Source organism: Talpa europaea (assembly GCF_964194135.1).
Source record: "Talpa europaea genome assembly, chromosome: 3".
Taxonomy (NCBI): Eukaryota; Metazoa; Chordata; class Mammalia; order Eulipotyphla; family Talpidae; genus Talpa; species Talpa europaea.
Genome location: NC_140069.1, coordinates 3,944,152 through 3,962,325, shown reverse-complemented (window position 1 = coordinate 3,962,325; position 18,174 = coordinate 3,944,152). Strand labels below are relative to the sequence as shown.

The window sequence follows — 18,174 nt, the reverse complement described above, 5'->3', positions numbered from 1 at the left end:
CTTTTCCAACTTGAAAAATTCTACAGTGAATTGAGTGTTTTCTGAAACATACTTGGCTTCCTCTCTAATCCTAAAGATGTTTTTTCTAATAAGAAAATGGGTTTTGATCAAGAAACTTTGATATTGAAAAGAAAATCACAGCTTAAACAAAGCAACAATTTAATGAGAAGAGTAAGCTGAACGTAAGTGGCTATGAGTGTTTTGATTTCCAAGCTAAAAGTCTTCAAAAATGACATGTTTTTCTGAAATGCAAACTCACCACTTAATGTGGATAAGCTAAAAAACAAAAAATTCCATCATGTTATTTTCTCTCCGCTCTGAGCACAGCAGCCACCTGATAATTCACAGAAGTGGTTGCCGTTCACTGCTATCCCTTTGATGCCTTAATGTCGCGTCATCATCCCAAACCCCCAGGACTGAGCTGATGGCTTAACCTTCCTTAAGCCCAAGCACGCGGCACGTTCTCGGTGCAGTCGTCCAGGCTCATCAGTAGGACGCTCCTTCGGGCACCTGACATGCTCAGACGATGCAGCCATCAGGTGCAGGTCCAGGCTTGGGCCCGGCTCAGTTACCTGAGTGGATGGCCTCACAGCCCCACCCTCGGGCACCTGGACAGGAGGAGTCATGACCACCGGGTCGAATGTTCTGCTGCCCAGGGACATGCAGTGACCTGTGCAGGTGGAGGCCTGAGAACTGAGACCTGGTCCAGACTCTCTGACCCTTGAGGCACGATCCCCGCTCATCTAGCTGGGGTGATGTCATGGGCGTGAAGAAGTGGAAAATAAACCAGGAGGGAGCCCAGGACTTAGAGCTGTAGCTGCCCTGCCAGCGACTGTACCCCAGTTTCTCTCATCCGGCCCCCCTCACCCTGGCCTCCCTCACCCCAGCCCCTCTAACCCCAGCCCCTCTAATCCTGGCCCCCCTCACTGCAGCCCCCCTCACCCTGGCCTCCCTCACCCAGCCCCACTCACCCCAGCCCCACTCACCCCAGCCTCCCTCACCCAGCCCCCCTCATCCACCTCCTTCACTCCAGCTCTCCTCATCCAGGCCCCCCTCACCCCAACATCCTCACCCAAGCCTCCCTCATCCCTCCTCCCTCACCCCAACTCCCTCACATGTTCGTGATGGTGGCGTCGATGAAGGCCTTTAGGGAAAACCAAATACATATTTAAAATACACCATTGGTTCTTCAGCTGCTGCTTACAGACCCAGCTAAGAGGTGGCCGCCTCATTTTCTGAGAGCTCACCTGAAGCTTTAATTAAATGACTAGTTTGGGGATTCTAGTCCAGACGAGGGCTCCGCCGACAGCAGACTTTCCCCGTGCAGTGACGACTGGCATTATTTTTTGACAGTTAACTAATCTCTAAACTTCCTCAATTATCTTGTTTTCCACAGTGAGAAATTTAATTAAAACCCAAGTACAGACTGTGAAAAGGTTATTTATGAAAATGCATTTTAAATGTGAATTGAAAAGCCTAGGGATACCTTTTGTATTTTAGATAAAAAGATGAAAGTTCTGTAATTTTTTTACATCCGTTTTACCAGAAGCAAGAAGAAGAGCAGGCGCCAATTTACTTGAAATGTCTATCAGGAGCTTCACACGTCAATCTTGTTCCTAAATTGCTTGAAAAGGTGACCTAGTTTAGAAATGGAAAACTTTAGGAAACAATTTTAGATTTTGAATTTATGATTATGGGGAGTGTTGTTTTTTTTTTCTTCTTGCTTTAAACAAAAACAATTTTAAAACGCGCTTTTTACTAAGGAAGCAGGGAGCTCGAAATGACAAGGTCCATAGACACAGAAGGCGAGTTTACCTCCATAACCAGCGGTCACTCCGGGGGGCCCGGCCCCCAGCAGGGCCAGGGTTCAGGCAGGAGGTTGCTGAGACGCCATCCTGAGGTCAGGGACTCCCTGTGCTCCCGGAGCATTTCTGCGGCGTCACAGGACTCGACCCTGGCCTTGGGGTGACAGGCATGTGGGGGCAGCAACGGCACCCCATGAGTCCTCCCCTAGCTCCCGCGTGCTCAGGTGTGTCTCTGGTGGTGACTTGTTTGGGCCCTGCTTGTACACCTGATTTAGGATGCCCGTCTCGGGGCGGTGTGCTTGCTCCTTTGTTTGTCTTACTCTTTCACATTTTAAGTTACTGCTGGTAACTAAGGGCCCTGCCTGTTTATCCACCAGACCCAGCGGGGCAAAGCTCAACTGCCTCCCCCAGGTCAGCGGTTCTGCGCCTGGGATGCGCAGTGGGACGCTGGCTTAGGGGCCGTGGGCAATACCCAGCAAGAAGCGAGACTCCAGGCCCATGGCAGGGTGGACAGGCAAGCTGTGGTCACACAGCCCTGGCCTTCCAAGCAGCCAAGGGAGCCCCCGCTGCAGACACGCGTGCAGCGTCTCGAGGATGCAGTATTGCCGCGACAAGGACAGCAGCAGCTGGCCCGGGGGTGTGGGATGCAGGGACGGGGTTACACGGGGGAGAGAGTAACTGAGGGTGTGTGTGGGGCGCTAGATGTGCGCCCTGGCCCCAGAGCTGTGCTCTCCCGGGGCGGACGCACCGAGGTACCTCAGGGTGTGAGCCTTTTTATGACTTAGTTTGTGCCTGACTAAATGGTCACTCTACTGCCCTTTCCCCAACTTTGTGGGGTTTCTGATTTGTTTTCACTTTCCTTACTTTCCATTTATGCTTCGCCCCTCCCGTGTTTGTGGGATTTCTGGGGTCATTCTTTGTTCTCTTGTTTCCCTTTCACTGTGTTTTTGAACACCTTGTCAAACCCAAACAGATCGAATTCTTTCTCAGACTAGAACTGAGAAAAGAACCTGTGAATAATTGACATAGGCTTGTTTTTAAAAAGCTTGTTCAAATGTGGACGGAATCACAGTTGGTCTTGGTCAGCCAAATCTTTATCTAAAACCACAGCAGTTAATACTAGTATTTGCAGACATCAACAGTTCAGACAGTGACAGAATTTATCGCATTTTACAGAAGGCAGTCCCTGGACAGCTTGACGAGTCTCTGGCTGAGTGACTGGGAGTTAAAAGAAAGTAGATCTTTCTTTTTTTTTTTTTTTTTAAGATTTATTTTTATTTATTTATTTATACAAGCACTGGGTACAGTCAGAAGCGCGGGAGGGTGAGAGAATTCACCAGAGCCAGAGCGGGGAGCAGAGCAGGCAGAAGGACCGAAGGACACTGCTGAGGGGAGCAGCGGGCGGCAGGAGAGGTCTGCGCGCCATGTGGGACCCTCCTCCGGTGACTGGGGAGCAGCCGGGGATCGAACTGGCACAGCAGAGGCTGCGGGCAGCTTCGCAACCCAGCGCTCAACCGCTGCGCCACCGGGGAGGCCCCAGTAGATCTTTCAATAAAAACAAAACTACCTTTATTGGATAAGAGTGTGCCAAAAGCTTTCATGTATGTATTATATGCATATGTGTATAAATATATATATATATATAAAGTATATAAATGTGTAGACATGAGTAAATAAGAAGTATATACATGAATATATATATTTCTTAAAACATATGTATTATATATACATATATTTGATTAATCCTCCCACAATCACTGAAAATAACCAGGATGTGGGTCATAATACCCAATTGCAGATTGTGAAACTGAGTTTCAAGGAGGTTAGGAGATTTCCCCGAAGCTGCACAGCTGGTGAGATTCGGAACTGAAACTCAGACCCAGCATCAGCCTCCAGAGACTGCTGTGAAGACACTGCTCAAATCCAGGGGCCGCGTAGTAACCTTTCTCAGAGCTATCAGCTAAACAGCTGGGCACACGATCTGATGTTAATATGTGATGTTTCATTTCAATAATTATGGGGAAAAGTCTTGCTTCACCTTATTTCATCGCGTGACTTGGTCCTAAGTTATGAAGTAACTTGGCGGCGTGATTTGTTCACATGGTGGGTGGAGCTGACAGTACGTTATTACTCTGAACCTGGCAAAAATGAATTTCTTAAAAGGCGGTTTTCAGCTAATCTGTTTTATAAACTCAGAACATTCATTATAAGACTCGATCTAAATAAGCTTTTAACACTGCATTAGATAGGAAATTTTTTTATATTTTGAAATGACCAGTTATCACCCTAATTAAAGTGAGGTGTTATGTAGCTTAATTATCTCATTTTAAAGGACTCAAAACCAAAACATTATTTGTAAAGCCACTGTCTTTTGTAAAGTCTTCTGTTCAAAATGGTTTTCCCCAGCTTAAATGCTATGCTTGATTTTACTTGTGACAGAAATAGAATTAAATAGGTCATGCTGTTTCCTTTATCCTGGAAAATCTTCTTTTCAAAGCAAGATCACTTTGGTATTTGACCGTACGTTGGCACGAGTTTTGCGGGGTCGGGCATGGACAAGGAAGGCTCTGCCTGGCTCAGAACCTGCCTGCCTGCTGTTAGCCGCGATCCAGGCCACGGCCTCCTTGTCAGAGATAAAACCCCGGAGGTGCAGCTTGAGGAATAGACCAGCTTTTAGTGCAATAGGAATGTTTATTATTATTATTTCCTGTCCAGATCTGTTCACTTATTTTTAATATTGTTCTGATTTTCAGAAATAGAGTACATTTTTTTTTTAAGATTTATTTATTTATTTATACAAGCACTGGGTACAGTCAGAAGCGCGGGAGGGTGAGAGGATTCACCAGAGCCAGAGCGGGGAACAGAGCAGGCAGAAGGACCAAAGTACACTGCTGAGGGGAGCAGCGGGCGGCAGGAGAGGTCTGCGCGCCATGTGGGACCCTCCTCCGGTGGCCGGGGAGCAGCCGGGGATCGAACCGGCGCTGCAGAGGCTGCGGGCAGCTTCGCAACCCAGCGCTCAACCGCTGTGCCACCGGGGAGGCCCTAGAGTACATATTTTTAAAGGGAGAGTTTTTGCTTAAAACAGGAAACATAATGCTGATAGGTAACTGCACAGGAAAGAGCTCAGGAGGGGCCTCATGATCAAAATGTATGTCCCTAAATCCTGCACATACCCCTTGCAGCTCCTCTCTTTGCAGTCCTCTTAAGGAAGCTGTTACCACTTGGCCTTTGCTTCTTCATTCAGTCACACCTTCCTCCAATAGATGGCTGCTGCATGTTTCTGGGGGACGACACTGAATGGCACCATGCCCCCCACTCCCGGCCCAAGGGCACTGTGCACTGTCCCCAGCCCAGGTACCAGGACAGGACTATGGAGGCTTTGGGATCTGTTCTTTATCTTGCAGGAAGCCGGGGCAGCAGGTGCAGGTTTGCAAGTGGGAAACAGCCGGCCCTGATGGACGTTTTACTGACTGGTTCTGGAGGAGGGTGGACAAGGAAGCACAAAAAGCCAGGGAGGCCAGTTAGACTGTCTCACTACTGGGCAGAGCAGTTGGGGTGATTCTAATGCAGGCACATCGGGGAAGTAGAGGAAGGGGCGGGTGTGAGAGAATTTGGGAGATAAAATGGAAATGCACTGGCTGTCAGGGATGAAAGGGGAAGCCACGCAGGGGGAAGTGCTTCTCTCCAGACAGAAGTGCCTCCGCGGGCTTCTGGGCCCCTGATTGGAGATGTGTCTCCAGTAAGGCCCCTCCCAGGTGCAGGACAGGCCCACGCGACTCTGCAGAAGCAGTCAGTGGCTTACGATAACCATGCGGGGGGCCAGCTGCCTCGCTTTGGCCATGTGAGAACTGGCTCTTGACATGGTGGGGAAACTCCGAGCATGGGTGGGATGTGGGTATCTGGCCGCTTTTCCTGAGAAGGCAGTCAACCCAGCCACGCTAACAAGCTCATGCTCAGGACCCTTCCAGCTGCTGTTTCCCTGCCCATGCTGGAGGGGCGGCTCATGGTCAGTGGTTTCCAGGCAGGTAGCGGCCTGACCCGTAGTTTCGCTGGTGGCATCTCACAGGTGTGCCCGCTCTGGGCCTGTGGGGCGGGGACATCCCAGAAGAGGAGCCTCATGCACACTCCAACTGGACGAGTCTCTGGGGAGACAGCACAGAGGGGCCACGAGCACCGCGGGAGGAGCTGCACGTATCCAGGAATTGTGAGGATGGACGGGCTTTGTCCCCAAGGAGAGCATGTCTGGGAGGAAATTCAGAGATGTGAGACGCACACCCGGTGTCAAGGTCGGAGCTGTGGCTCCTGGTCTCTGTGGCAGGGGAGGGTGGGGACCTTCCCAGGAGCAGGTGAGAAGCCCACAGTGGGCTGCCCGTCTGCAGCGGCCCCTCGGGCCTCCAGGGACGAGCCCACCATCCATGCCGACAAATGGTGCTTCCACTTGCTTTTAAATTCCTCCCCTAGCCTCAGAAACATCTAAAGGGGAATTTCATAAGGTCAAATTCCAGTTGTAGAAAACACTGGACGATAAGAATATTAGGACGAGGGCGAGGGTTGTCAGCCCGGCCGCCCAGCCCTCCCGGCGCGTTTCTGTTCTCGCCTGCCCAGCCAACCCCCCCCTGCTGCTCCCAGCTAGTCACCTTGTCTCCTACCATGAAACTAAATCAGCAGAAAATCAACACGAATTCTTGCTACCCTCCTCCTGGAAATGTATCCGTGTACTTACACTCACACCCAGCTTTCCTTTTCTCCCTCATAATCTTTATGCCTCCCTTAGCCTCATAATTTTCTTAGTGTTGTCTGTAAAACAAACACTACTACTCATGGCAGGGGGTGCACCCCTGTGGCCAAACCCTGCTGTGAAATCTTCATGAAAGAAACCTTGAGAGAATTGTAAATTCAGTCTTTCCAAATCTTCAGTGTAAAAATGCACAAGTCAATAATTCAGTGACCTAAACAAATTGAAAATTCAGATAAATTGCCGGCATTGTGATAGCTGACAGAACACCTGGACGTGGCCTGGATGGCGTACTGCAGCATGAACATAGGGGAGTGCTTAGCATCCTAGTTATTTGACAAAACCCTGTCCTTTATGATTTTGATTCTTTACATCAGTACAGAAACAGAATTCTTCAATTGGTAAATGCAGATTCCTGTCAGGCGGCTGACAAAGTGTTGAAGCAGCCACCATCTCTCTGCACCGAGGAGTTGCCCCAGGCAGCCCAGGGCAGGAACCCAGCCTCTGTCGCCATTCCTGGCCCCTCCCCTCCTGCACCCACATGCTGCACCTGAGCAGTTGCAGAGACGCAGCCTGGATCCTACCACTCAGATTCCAAATCCCCACACAGATTCCAAGTGCCCACGGTCATTCATGGTCTGGGTCTGGTCCAGAGGTTCCCCGTCTTCCCGCTCCCTGACTCCCAGCGCCCACGAGGACTACTGCTTCCCCGGGGCGAAGGTTCTCAGGGCTCTGCTCCGAGGTGTTGCCCCGATGTCCATTCTACCTCATGTTTATTTTTAATGAGTTCGCCCCAACTACTTTTACTTTGTTCTGCTCTGAAGCTGAGTCCTAGCATTACCATATACATAGATTTATAATTATTTGTTCATGCAGTTGTCTTTTCAATCAGGTAGAAGGTAAAAAGTGAGAGAAAATAAAATAAAACAGTAAGTTTGTACCACTTTTGTAGTTACCTAAGTAGTTACCTTCCCCAATATTTATTTTTTTCATATGAATCCAAGTTACTGTCTAATGACCTTTCACTATCTCAAAGGTCCCTTTTAGTACTTCTGATAGAGCATGTCCCAGTTTTTGTTTATCTAGGAATATCTTGATTTCTCCATTCTGAAAGATAGTTTTGCTGGATATAGTTTTCTTAGTTGATTGTCTTTTAATTTTTGGAATATGGGATCTCAGTGTCTTCTGGCCTCTGTGATTTCTGTTGAGAAATCAACTTTGGATCTTATTAAGGTTCCCTGCACACGACGAGTGGCTTCTCTCTTGCTGTCTAAGATTCTTCGTCTTTCAACATTTTGATGATGAAGCTGGGTGTGGGTCTCTTTGAATTTATTTGTTGAGCTTCTTGGATGTGTAAATTAGATCTTTACATCAAATTTTGGAAATTCGTACCCAGTATTTCTCCAAATAATCTTTCTGTTCCTTTCCTCTCTGGTGATCTCATTTATCCATTTGTTCATGTATTTGTTGGTGCCCCACCGTCTCTGAGTTTCTGTTCATTTTTCTTTATTCAGATTTTCTTCCTTATACTGGATAATCTGAAATTTATGTATCATCAAGTTCACTGACTCTTTCTTCTGCCTAGTCGTATCTGTTGTTAAGCTGCCCTAGTGATTTCATTTTAATTATTAGAACTGGCCACTCAAAAGTTTCTTTGGAGTCGTCTTAATTTTTTTATATTTTGTGACACATTGTTTTTATACCTTTCTTTTTTTCTTTAGATAAGGCATCACTTGGTCCCTTGAATATACTTCACATTCCTGATTTAAAGTCTTTGTCTAGTGTGTCCAGAGCCTCAGCTTCCTCAGGAACAATTTCTATTGACTATTTTCTTTTTCTGTGTGGACCATACTCTCATTGTTATTTGTGTCACATATTAAATTTTTGTTTAAAACTGGACAGTTTCTACAAATGTGTCAATGGTGGAAACCAAATTTTTCTCCCTCCCCAGGATTTCTTTTTGTTTTGTTTTCAGTTGAATGATTTTTCCAAATTGATTCTATAAAGTCTGTATTTTCTGGGTGATGCTACTGAAGTGTCTCCCCTGCTAACTTAGTAGTAAGCTAATGAGTAGAAGAGATTTAATTGAAGGCCTAGAAATTAAACCGCTAGCCTTTGCCAAGAGCCCATGGGTTGATGTCAACAGTCAGTCAATTTTCAGCTGACTCTGCCCTTCGTGTTCATACGTGCTGAGCCTGCGGTCCGCTAGAGGAGACTCAGGTCTTTCCTAGACAGTGTGACATGACACTACCCCCACGCAGAGCCTTTTGGATCCTACCTTTTCAAAGCCCCTGTGGACATGTCATTCCCCCACCTTTCTTTGTAAACATTGTGATTTGTCTATTATTTACTCCAATTTTTTTTTTCACCATTTCAACTAGCTGAAATCGCAAACAATTGTCTCTAAATATTTTCTTTAAATGCAAGGTCTTTTTGCACTGGATGAGCTCTAAGTGAGATCAGATAAAGACAATCCTTTGGGAGGTGGGGTTTTCAAAGAGCTCTGCCCAGTTCTACTGTGGGGTCTCCAGCCTGAGGGATGTGCCTCCTGCAGAGCTGGTTGTGAGGCGGGAGATAAGTCAATGTAAAGCATCACAAAGCCTTCTGTTCATACCAGGATTTGGACAATAGAAAAAAAAAAATTCTCTAGAACTCTGTAAGCCTTTTGTTAGTTTTAAGAGTCCTGGAAATGTGTTGATTCTGATCATTTTTGCCAGTTTCTCTTTGCTTTTGTGAGAGACTTTTTTTTGTAAAGAGACTTTTTGGAGGTTCTTACACCATCATTTTTACTAATGTTGCTCTTACATTTTTTCATTACACTGTAATTCAATGTGTAGTTTAAATGCTAGCTGAATTAATAAAGATTCACTGAAAGCAGAATGTTTTTGTATTTTCCAGAAACTTCTCTGAACCTTGTTGTGCTTCTTTTATATTTTAGGACTACGATGATGGATATGGCCCTGCTTATGATGAACAGAGTTACGACTCCTACGATAACAGTTATAGCACCCCAGCCCAAAGGTAAGAGTCAGCCTCACAAACAGACCCAAGGCAGACATCATGCCGTCCACATCTATCCACCCTGGGGACAGGACGCTGCTTGTCCAGGGAGGGCGTGCACTTGACTTGCTCTGATTTTTTGTTTGTTTTAATTGGAAATCCAGCCAGCATATTCCTCCCAGATTCCCTGTAGCGTTAAAATAGTATGACTTGGGAAAGAAAAATGAAAGTTTCATTTACTCTAAAAATTTGGTGTAAGTGTTCTAAGGAGGAACAATGACTGACGACTCTAAACCATGCAGAAGCCTGTAAACACCCTGCATTGCTGGGGTCTGGGAAGCGAAAGTGCCACAAATTTGATTTCATATTCACACTGTCTTTGCTTCTGAGCAGCCGTGCTCCTGTTTTCTAACGGCTTCAAATTCCTATTTGTGAATAATGAGATAGTTCTGATTCATTTTCCAAAGAAGTGCTTACCCAGAAATAAATGCTGTCAGAGGCAAAACAGCCTTCCAGTCACCCCATCTGATAACACACCTTGATGTTTGCTGATATACGAAATCACTCCTCATCCTGTTCGCAGTGTTTTCCTAAATGCCCAGATCTTCTTGCTTCATATCTAGAACTCTGAGCGGAAGACCAGGCAGACAGGCCCAAGCTGCTGCTGGTCATCCCCGTGCTGGCCGCCCGGTGCGCCTGCCCGGGCAGGTGGTGCTGGTGCATGGTGACGCCGTGGCAGAAGGCGTCAGAGATGGATTTTTTCTTTTTGTTGCTGGTGATTTTCGTTTCTTCTATAACTTGGAACAATTAAACTTTCACTCTCAGATGGCCTTTCCCAGTGGGAGCTGCCCCTGTCCATGACGAGGCATTTGTATCTTTGAGGGAGTGGGCGGGCTCTGGGGCGGGCAGTGGGTAGTGGACCTTTCCACACAGTAGCGCATGTATGTGGCCAGCGCCTGGGGAAGCATGTGGTGTCTTAGTGTGAGGCCGGGCAGGTGGGCGAGGCTCCGCCACAGGCCACTTAGGGGGCTGCCACCTTAAGCGCTGTGGGCCCTGAGTCAGGGAAGACTCAAGTAAGGCAGCACCTTGCTGACAGCCCTCGACCTGCTTGGAGGCGATGTTGTGACACTGGAGCTCAGAGCTGCGTGTGCTGCATGTGTTGGCAAATGCAAGAACCCGGTATTCATTAGGAGTTCTGAACCATTGTTTAATGAATCCTCAGAATCCATGAGGTAAGCACCACTCCTTGGAGGAAAACTGGTTCACAAAAATGAGGTAATTTGCCTAAGAAATCACACGGCCTCCACACAAGGAGTCGTGCTTGACCTGGTCCCCAGAACCCTGGCGTCCTGAGCGGCTGCAGTGCCCAGTGGTGCCCCTGCCTGTGGCAGGGCAGGACGAAGCCATAGCCGGCGCACTGCCCGCGCGAGTCACCATAGCAAAATCCCAGAGGCTGGGGCAGCAACAGAGGAGCGTTTGCTTGCAGTTCTAGAGGCTGAAGCCCAAGACCCAGGTGCGGGTGCGCTGGTTTCTCCTGAGGCCCCTGTCCTCGACCTGCAGGAGCTGCTTGCTCACGGCTACCTCACACGCTCTGGCCTCTCTCTGTACACCTCCCGGCTTCTCTTGGTGTATCCAGACCTCTTCTCTTCTATAGACACTGCTCAGGTGGCATCAGCAGCCACACAAGCCCTCAGTCTAAGCCAGTCGCTTCTTCAAGAGCCCTCTCTCATTCTGAGGCCCTGGGGTCAGCACCTCAGCATACGAGCTTCTGGGAGCTGCAGTTCAGCCAAGAAAGCAACATGTAGCAGTGGTCCAGAAGTCTAGTGTGGGCCTGACGGGATCAGGTCATCCCCAGGATCAAACAGGGTTGTTGGCGACTGCTTCCTTTGTGGGCAGTACTGTCCCCTGACTTCACACAAATTCTCTCTCCCTTCTCAGCTGGTCCCCAGCATGGAATTGGCGTCTGAACCTGTCATTCCCTTGTGTGCAGGTTCCGAGAGGTCACATTACGGGTCCAGACCTACAGAGCCGGCTCTGTGTGCTCTCTGTCCTGCCCTTCCGCCTCCGTAGCCTTCCAGCTCCCTCTTTGTGATGACATCATCCCTGCTAGTGTTCCCGCCTACGGCATCCGGGCCTTGGAATGCTTGGGGATGCTTTTCACTCCATTGGCACTTAGTTTTCCTTTGAACTAGAAGCAATGCCTTGCCAGATTGGGCTGGTGGCCTGATCTCGCCCAAGAAGTTCATGTGTGAATGTTGTCCACTGTAGCCAGTGGGATCAGGGGCTTTATTTACAGTCTCACGTGCCATCCTCTCAGCAAATAGCATCCTCTGCCTCTGCCCTCCAAGAGCAAACAGCCTTGGTGCACCGACAGATGCCACGCAGCCTGATGCTCTGCAGCCTAAAATCTCTGGATTTTGACACTTCAGGTTCTGTAGATTTAATTTCATACTCCAACAATTCTCTCATTCAAAATTTGAAAATACATTCCATGATACAGTTATAACCCAGCGATACTGCAGAATTCTCCTGTTAGTAGTCTGTAGAGTACAGAGCTCTCCTGAGAAGGTCTTTGACACCCCATGATATAACAGAACACCTCCCAAACAGCATGAGAGGGTGTGTGAGCACTGAGATGGCTGCCGGCCCCCATGGCTGCTGAACACGGCAGGTGACTGGCTGAATGGCCGTGTCCAGCAGTGTGGACCACACGCCTGAGTCCAAAGACTCAGCATAGAAGCACAAGAATGTACAACAAAAATGTAATTGAAATGAATTTCACCTTTTCTTTTTCATGTGACTACTAGAAAAGTTTGACTTGCAAGTGTGACTCTTGCTTTCTCTGGGAGGCGCTGGCACGCAGCACGGGCAGTGTCTCCAGATTAGGGTGCACACCTTGGGGTGAGCATGCCTGTGCAGTAGACGCACAAGGAAATTTAGACCCACATTCACCCTTCTCCAGCTTCTGTTTGGTGATCTTCACTGTGCGTGACGTGGGGGAGCACAGATTTCACCAAGCAGTCGTAGCCACGGCCCAGAGAGGGCCTTCTCGTCTACGCACGCCCGTCATGCAGTCGTGCATGGCCGTGGCGGTCGGCGGAGCTTGGAGACCTGTGTTTAGGTCCGAGTTGTCACCTGTCCGGTTATGCTCCTTGGGCCAGCGGTTCACCTTTCTAAGCCTCGCTTTGTAAAACGTGTGACTTAGTTTCTTCTTAAGAAGGTAGACCTGAAGTGGACTAGCAAATAAGTCCCCAGGGCAGTGCTGGAGGGAACAGGTCATCCACAAGACAAGCTGGACGAGACCCCCACGGAGAGGGAGGGGCCCCCGGGAGGGAGGGCCCCCAGGAGGGCGGGCCTGTTGTCCTGGCGGAACAAACCCATGCTCTCCCACTCCTTCCCAGCTCTCAGTCATTTCTGCTTCTCATTCACACGGAGAGGCCTCCAGAGACAGGCACCAGTAAGTGGAGGACAGTGTGAGTGAGTGACTTACTGGGAGAGTGAGAGGGAGTGTTCCTTGTGGAGGGCTACTCTGCACCCCGAAAGGGGTGGTCACTCCATCTTTAACCTACACTGGGGTCGGTAGGTGAGCAGCCACTTGAAAACAACGGCGTGCGCGGGGGCTGTGACTGTTGTGTGCAGGCCTTTTCAGTAATGACTGTAAACTTCATCAGTCATAATCATTTTATGACATTGTTTTGTTACAGAAACAGCAGTTTCTCTCGGGAGGTCTGACAAATTAGGAATTTTTTATCCCAATTTTCAAATACCTTGTATTAAAATTCGAATACAAACGAGGATCCCTACAGAGTGATAGAACATTCCGTCTAGTTCAGCTACATTTCCCCATTGATTTTGTAATGACCTCGATGGTGCTAATCTTGTGGCATGGAACAAAGCCGTGTTTCTCTATGTCTGCACGTTTAATGAGTAACAAGCTGTCAACACAATCACCAGGAAGAGAAATACGAGCTATCCTTTACAATATTAGAAGTGTTCTACTATGCATCGGCTCCAAATAGTTACTGATCGATTCCTCTGGAAACACGGCTCCCAAATAGCGATCGTGAAGACAGAAGAGCTGGTGAGAACAGGGTGAAGGGTGGGGGGCAGCCTCAGGGACGGCTGTTGACCCCTGCCCTGGCAGCACCAGGGCCCCCAGGAAACCAGTTTCCACTCTGCAGACCCTTTTGAACGTATCCACGTCGTTGTCCACTAAACAAAATTAGTTTTCACTGACTTATTTATAACCCTAAGGACAATTGCAGTTGTGCAATGTGATGCATATAGTGGGTGATACTGTGATTAGTTCTGGACATTGGGTAAAAGCTAAATTTGAGTTGCCCTCATCATAAAAAAGAGGTTGCCTGTGAGGAGAAGATTCATTTACTAGATTGCCTGTCCTGGTTCCCTCATGCATTTATCAGATGCATTTATCAGATCATTTCTATACCTTCAATAGATATGATTTTTATTCATAACATCATACTATTTTAGTCTGTGCTTCTAAATAATTGTAAATTATCCAAAGGAAAATGTGATTCCTGTAGTGAGTATGAAAAAGAATCAAAAGAGGCAGAAAAAAGCGCAAATAGCCATTGGGGGAGGGGGGCATGTGTACATGACTGGATGGTAGAAATAAATCTCATAAAAGTAAACAAGTAATAAAATGTTTTAAAAATGTTTAGTTTCTGGAATGGTTTCACATGGACGTGTTAATTTCCCACGGTGCTTGGTGATTCCGACAGTCCTTTTAAGTGCACGTTGCATTTCATCTTCCAGTATCTGTAGTTTTCATGAAAACATTTAAAATTACTGAAATAGGAATTAGAAAGAGCAGCTGCCAGTTTCGGAGCATCTCTTCAGTCCAGCCCTCAACTGACTCTGCCTCTCGACGCATCGTCCCCAGCTTTACAATCACCAGCTTCCCTGCGAGGTTGGCGTGTGTGATGTTCCCCAGGAACACTGAGCAGCTGGTTCTTGTGCCTCGGCTTTTGTCTAACTCTAAGCCCATCATCCAGGGAAGAGATTTTAAAATATAACCATTGCCTTGTTGATGTGGCAGAACAGTACCTGCGCCCTTCTGCCCAGGTAGGCAGAGTGACGGAAGCTTCCAGAAGCCACGTGCACCCCTGGTGTGACTCCAAATGCCAGGTCCCAGGAAAGCAGCAGAAAACCCTGGGCTGCTGGGTGCCCGGTGCGCCCGTGTGCTGTGGCTCCCCCCTCGGCTAGTCCTCACAGCACGGTCCAGTCACGACTTCGCAAACTCTGACCATGGAGAGCTGAAAGTAATTTGGAATTTTCACATTGGACACAATGGCCTGCTGTTTAACTTCCCATATCCTCACTAAATGTCAGCAAGACTCTTAGGGAAGACACTGCTTTGTGTCATCAGCGTTGGCTGTCGTGGACTTTGACAAACAGAGATGGTGTGTCCGGAGTAAGAGTTTATAAACCACGGCTGCAGATGTCACATGTGCCTGTACTTGGCTTGGCCCTTTGGGGTTTTGGCTACTCGCTGCCCGGAGCACTGGCCTTCTTGGTGGGAAGCTGTTCCCTGAAATCCTTCTACCCCGCACCACACGGACGCTGGGCAGAGGAGCTGCCTGCCCGTGTCACGCTGGGCACCAGCGGCGACTTGGCTCTCAGCAACCCCTCAGAGGGGGCGGGAGGGCTGCAGGACAGAGCAGGCAGAGGCACCGGGGGCGGCGCAGCCCCAGGCCCAGGCGCCGGCCGGCGGGTGTGAGCGCGGCTGCTGCAGCACCAGAGCAGCTGCCCCCTCTCCGGACACTGGGCCTGGCAAGCCAGGTGTGAGGGAGCTGTGTGCGCTCCTCTGATCCAACCTGAGCCTGTGGAGAAGGGTATCGTCGCCTGCTGTTCTTCCTGAGGAAAAGTGCATCAACTCTTACACTGAGCGTCTGACCCTGTGAGCCGAGACGGCGGGGCCTCGGGGTCACAGCGCCTTCGGCTCCTCAGCTGTGTGGACAGCGAGCTCAGAAGTCTCATCTTACAGGAAAGGCCTTAAAATTAAAATCATAAAAATGCAAGGCCTTGCTTTTCAAGATTAAGTTGATCCACTTTGAAGGAGGGGATACCCGCTGAGCCCTCTGCTCAGTGTGATCTGCTGGGCCCTGGGCTCTCCTGCTGGTCATCTCAGTTAACTCCCGGGAACCCCACGCTCACCAGCTCTTCCCTCCGCAAGGACTACACAGGGGACGTGAGCTGGGCCCAGCCACGTCGCTCGTCACACCAGGCTGTCTCACGACCAAGCCCCCCTTCTCTTGCCGAACTTGGAAGCAAGTCTCCAGACGATTCGAGCCCCTCAACGGCACATGGCGCCTTCAAGCGAGATCTCACCCGCGTGGGGAGGCGGTGGGGCAGGGGCAAGCTGGCGGCGATAAATCAATTGCCACTGTCAGTTCACTCTTTAATGTTCTTGAGAGTACACGGGATTTATCACTGAGGAATTGTAGAATAATGGTATATGCGCAAACAGAGTCCACCAGGGAGATGTACTACATCATTTGGATTTAGCGCTGCCATCTGCCTAATAGCACCGAGAAGACGACACGGTCCTTATGATCAGCCATTCATGGCGGTGACAGATGCTGCTGAGAGTGAATAGACCAGGCAGAGAGGTTCGTTACGAAAATGGAGATTATGTGACGGGGTTTCTAACAAGTGGACCTGCCGGCTTTCCATCCCCGGTCCGAAATCTTCACCGGGGATCGCTAATGTCTGTTAGATGAAGATCTTCTTGGTGAGCCTCCCCCTGTGTTTTCTTACCTCTGATTCATACGTTCTTAAAATGTGTCTTCATTGATTTGTAGAGGAATTTTCCTGACAGTTCCCATATTCTTTTTAGTGAGCTTAAATGATGGAACTTTTTGTAATTGCTGACTCTTAAACATGGGCGTGTGATGTCATAAAAAGCTGAGCTCTGAAGCCACACGAGCCTGGGCTTGGATCCGAGTGCCTGTACCTCCCGGACTGCATGCCTCTGGCCAGGTCACTTAGCTTTAGAGTCTTTTCTCCTCTGCAAAATGATGACAATAATATTTGGTTTGTTGGGTAGGGATTAAATGAGATGCAGATGCTGTGCATAGGAGCTCGATAAATTTGCGGAGGTACGTGTACTGTGGGCCACAGGCTGGCCTGAGCATTTTACACCTCCATGAAAGTTGGTTACTGCTATTGTATCCCATTTTTAGATGAGGCGATTGAGGCACTTCCTGTTCTGGAAATTTCCTCAGGCCCATGGGAGAGTAAGTGCCCGAGCTAGCCTGGAAGCCGGGAGTTCTCAGAGCTCTCTGCCGCCTCTCCACGTAAATGCTGAACCAGAAACGTCTACAGCCTTTTTATTTTTTTTTAAATTTTTTAAAGGTTTATTTATTTTATACATACAAGAACTGGGTTACAGGCCAGAGTTGTGGGGGGTGATATAATTCACCAGAGACAGAGCGGGTAACAGAACAGGCAGACTGACGAAATACACTGCTGAGGGGAGCAGCGGGCGAGTCGAGAGGTCTGCTGCGTCATGTGGTAGCTCCCTGGCCAGGGATTGAACTCATGCTGCAGTGAGCTTCATAAGTTGTGTCATAACCCCTTGCGCCACCAGGGAGGCCCTCTACAGTCTTTTTTGAGAGGATGCCAATCAATAAAATTCCAACAGATCAACAATCAGAATGAGATTATACATGCCATTTTGAGTTTCCATTTGTGAAATAAAAAGTTATTAAAGGTCTCATTTAATGTCAACTATTTAGGGTCCTGACATGTTTTGAAAGCATGGACTTGGGGTCAGAACTTGAAGTCATTTGGGAAAGATGATTTATAATAGAGAGCATCAGTGTGGTTGAATTTCGGAACCTAGTCAAACCTCATTTACTAGACTCACAAGTTTAGAGGATGAAATAATTCAGACGTGGTATAGATTGTACTTTTCATCTTGAAGGGATAGTTTTCTTTTAGAAAGCAATTTTTTATGTGTATATCAAGAATCTTAAAATTGTTTTTAACTTTTGGCCCAGCATCTGTCCAATAAGTGCCTGAACTTTGTATAAAAGAAATATTGACAGGATGAATATGTTTAAGAACTCTTTAAAAAACTGAGCAATTTCTGGTAAAGTTCAAGGAAAGAAAGGGATAGAGAATAATCTCTAGTGTCTTAGTGTCTCACTGTGCCCATTGGGTAGAGTGTGATATAATTAATTAAAATGACTGATAAGATTTCGGGGGGGGAAAGTTAATAAATGCATTTGGGGCATGTTGAATTTGGAGTGTTCACAGAATTACAGCAGTTAATTGAAATCATTGATACAAAACTTTTGCATACTGATCAATCACTATATAAGTAGTAGCTATTAATATCATATTCTGATTTTCCTCAGTTACTGCAAAAGGTATTATCATGATTATGTTTTAGCCCAGTGTTTTAAGTAACCGAGGTCTCGTTTTATCTCAGGCTTACTTTTGTTAGTATCTGAACATGTGTGTGGCCTTTACCTCTCATGGGTCACACTGCACCTTTAAAAGGAATAATTATTTTTACCTTTTTGTTGGTTATTTCTTACACTGATTTTTTTTTTTTAGGCCTCCATGAAAGACCAAAAAGTAGTGTATATATAGAAAAGCAGG

General features: G+C 47.8%; 1 protein-coding gene across 2 annotated transcripts in view; it reads left to right on the top strand.

The window, feature by feature from the left end:
- Window positions 1–18,174, top strand: part of KHDRBS3 (KH RNA binding domain containing, signal transduction associated 3) — a gene marked incomplete at both ends in the record, with an annotated part of 120,002 nt that overhangs the window by 83,988 nt on the left and 17,840 nt on the right. For both annotated transcript variants that reach the window (XM_084230295.1, XM_084230294.1), the window contains one exon: window positions 9,479–9,561. In XM_084230295.1, the coding sequence (XP_084086421.1) occupies window positions 9,479–9,561 (83 nt within the window). The remainder of the gene's footprint in view (window positions 1–9,478; window positions 9,562–18,174) is intronic.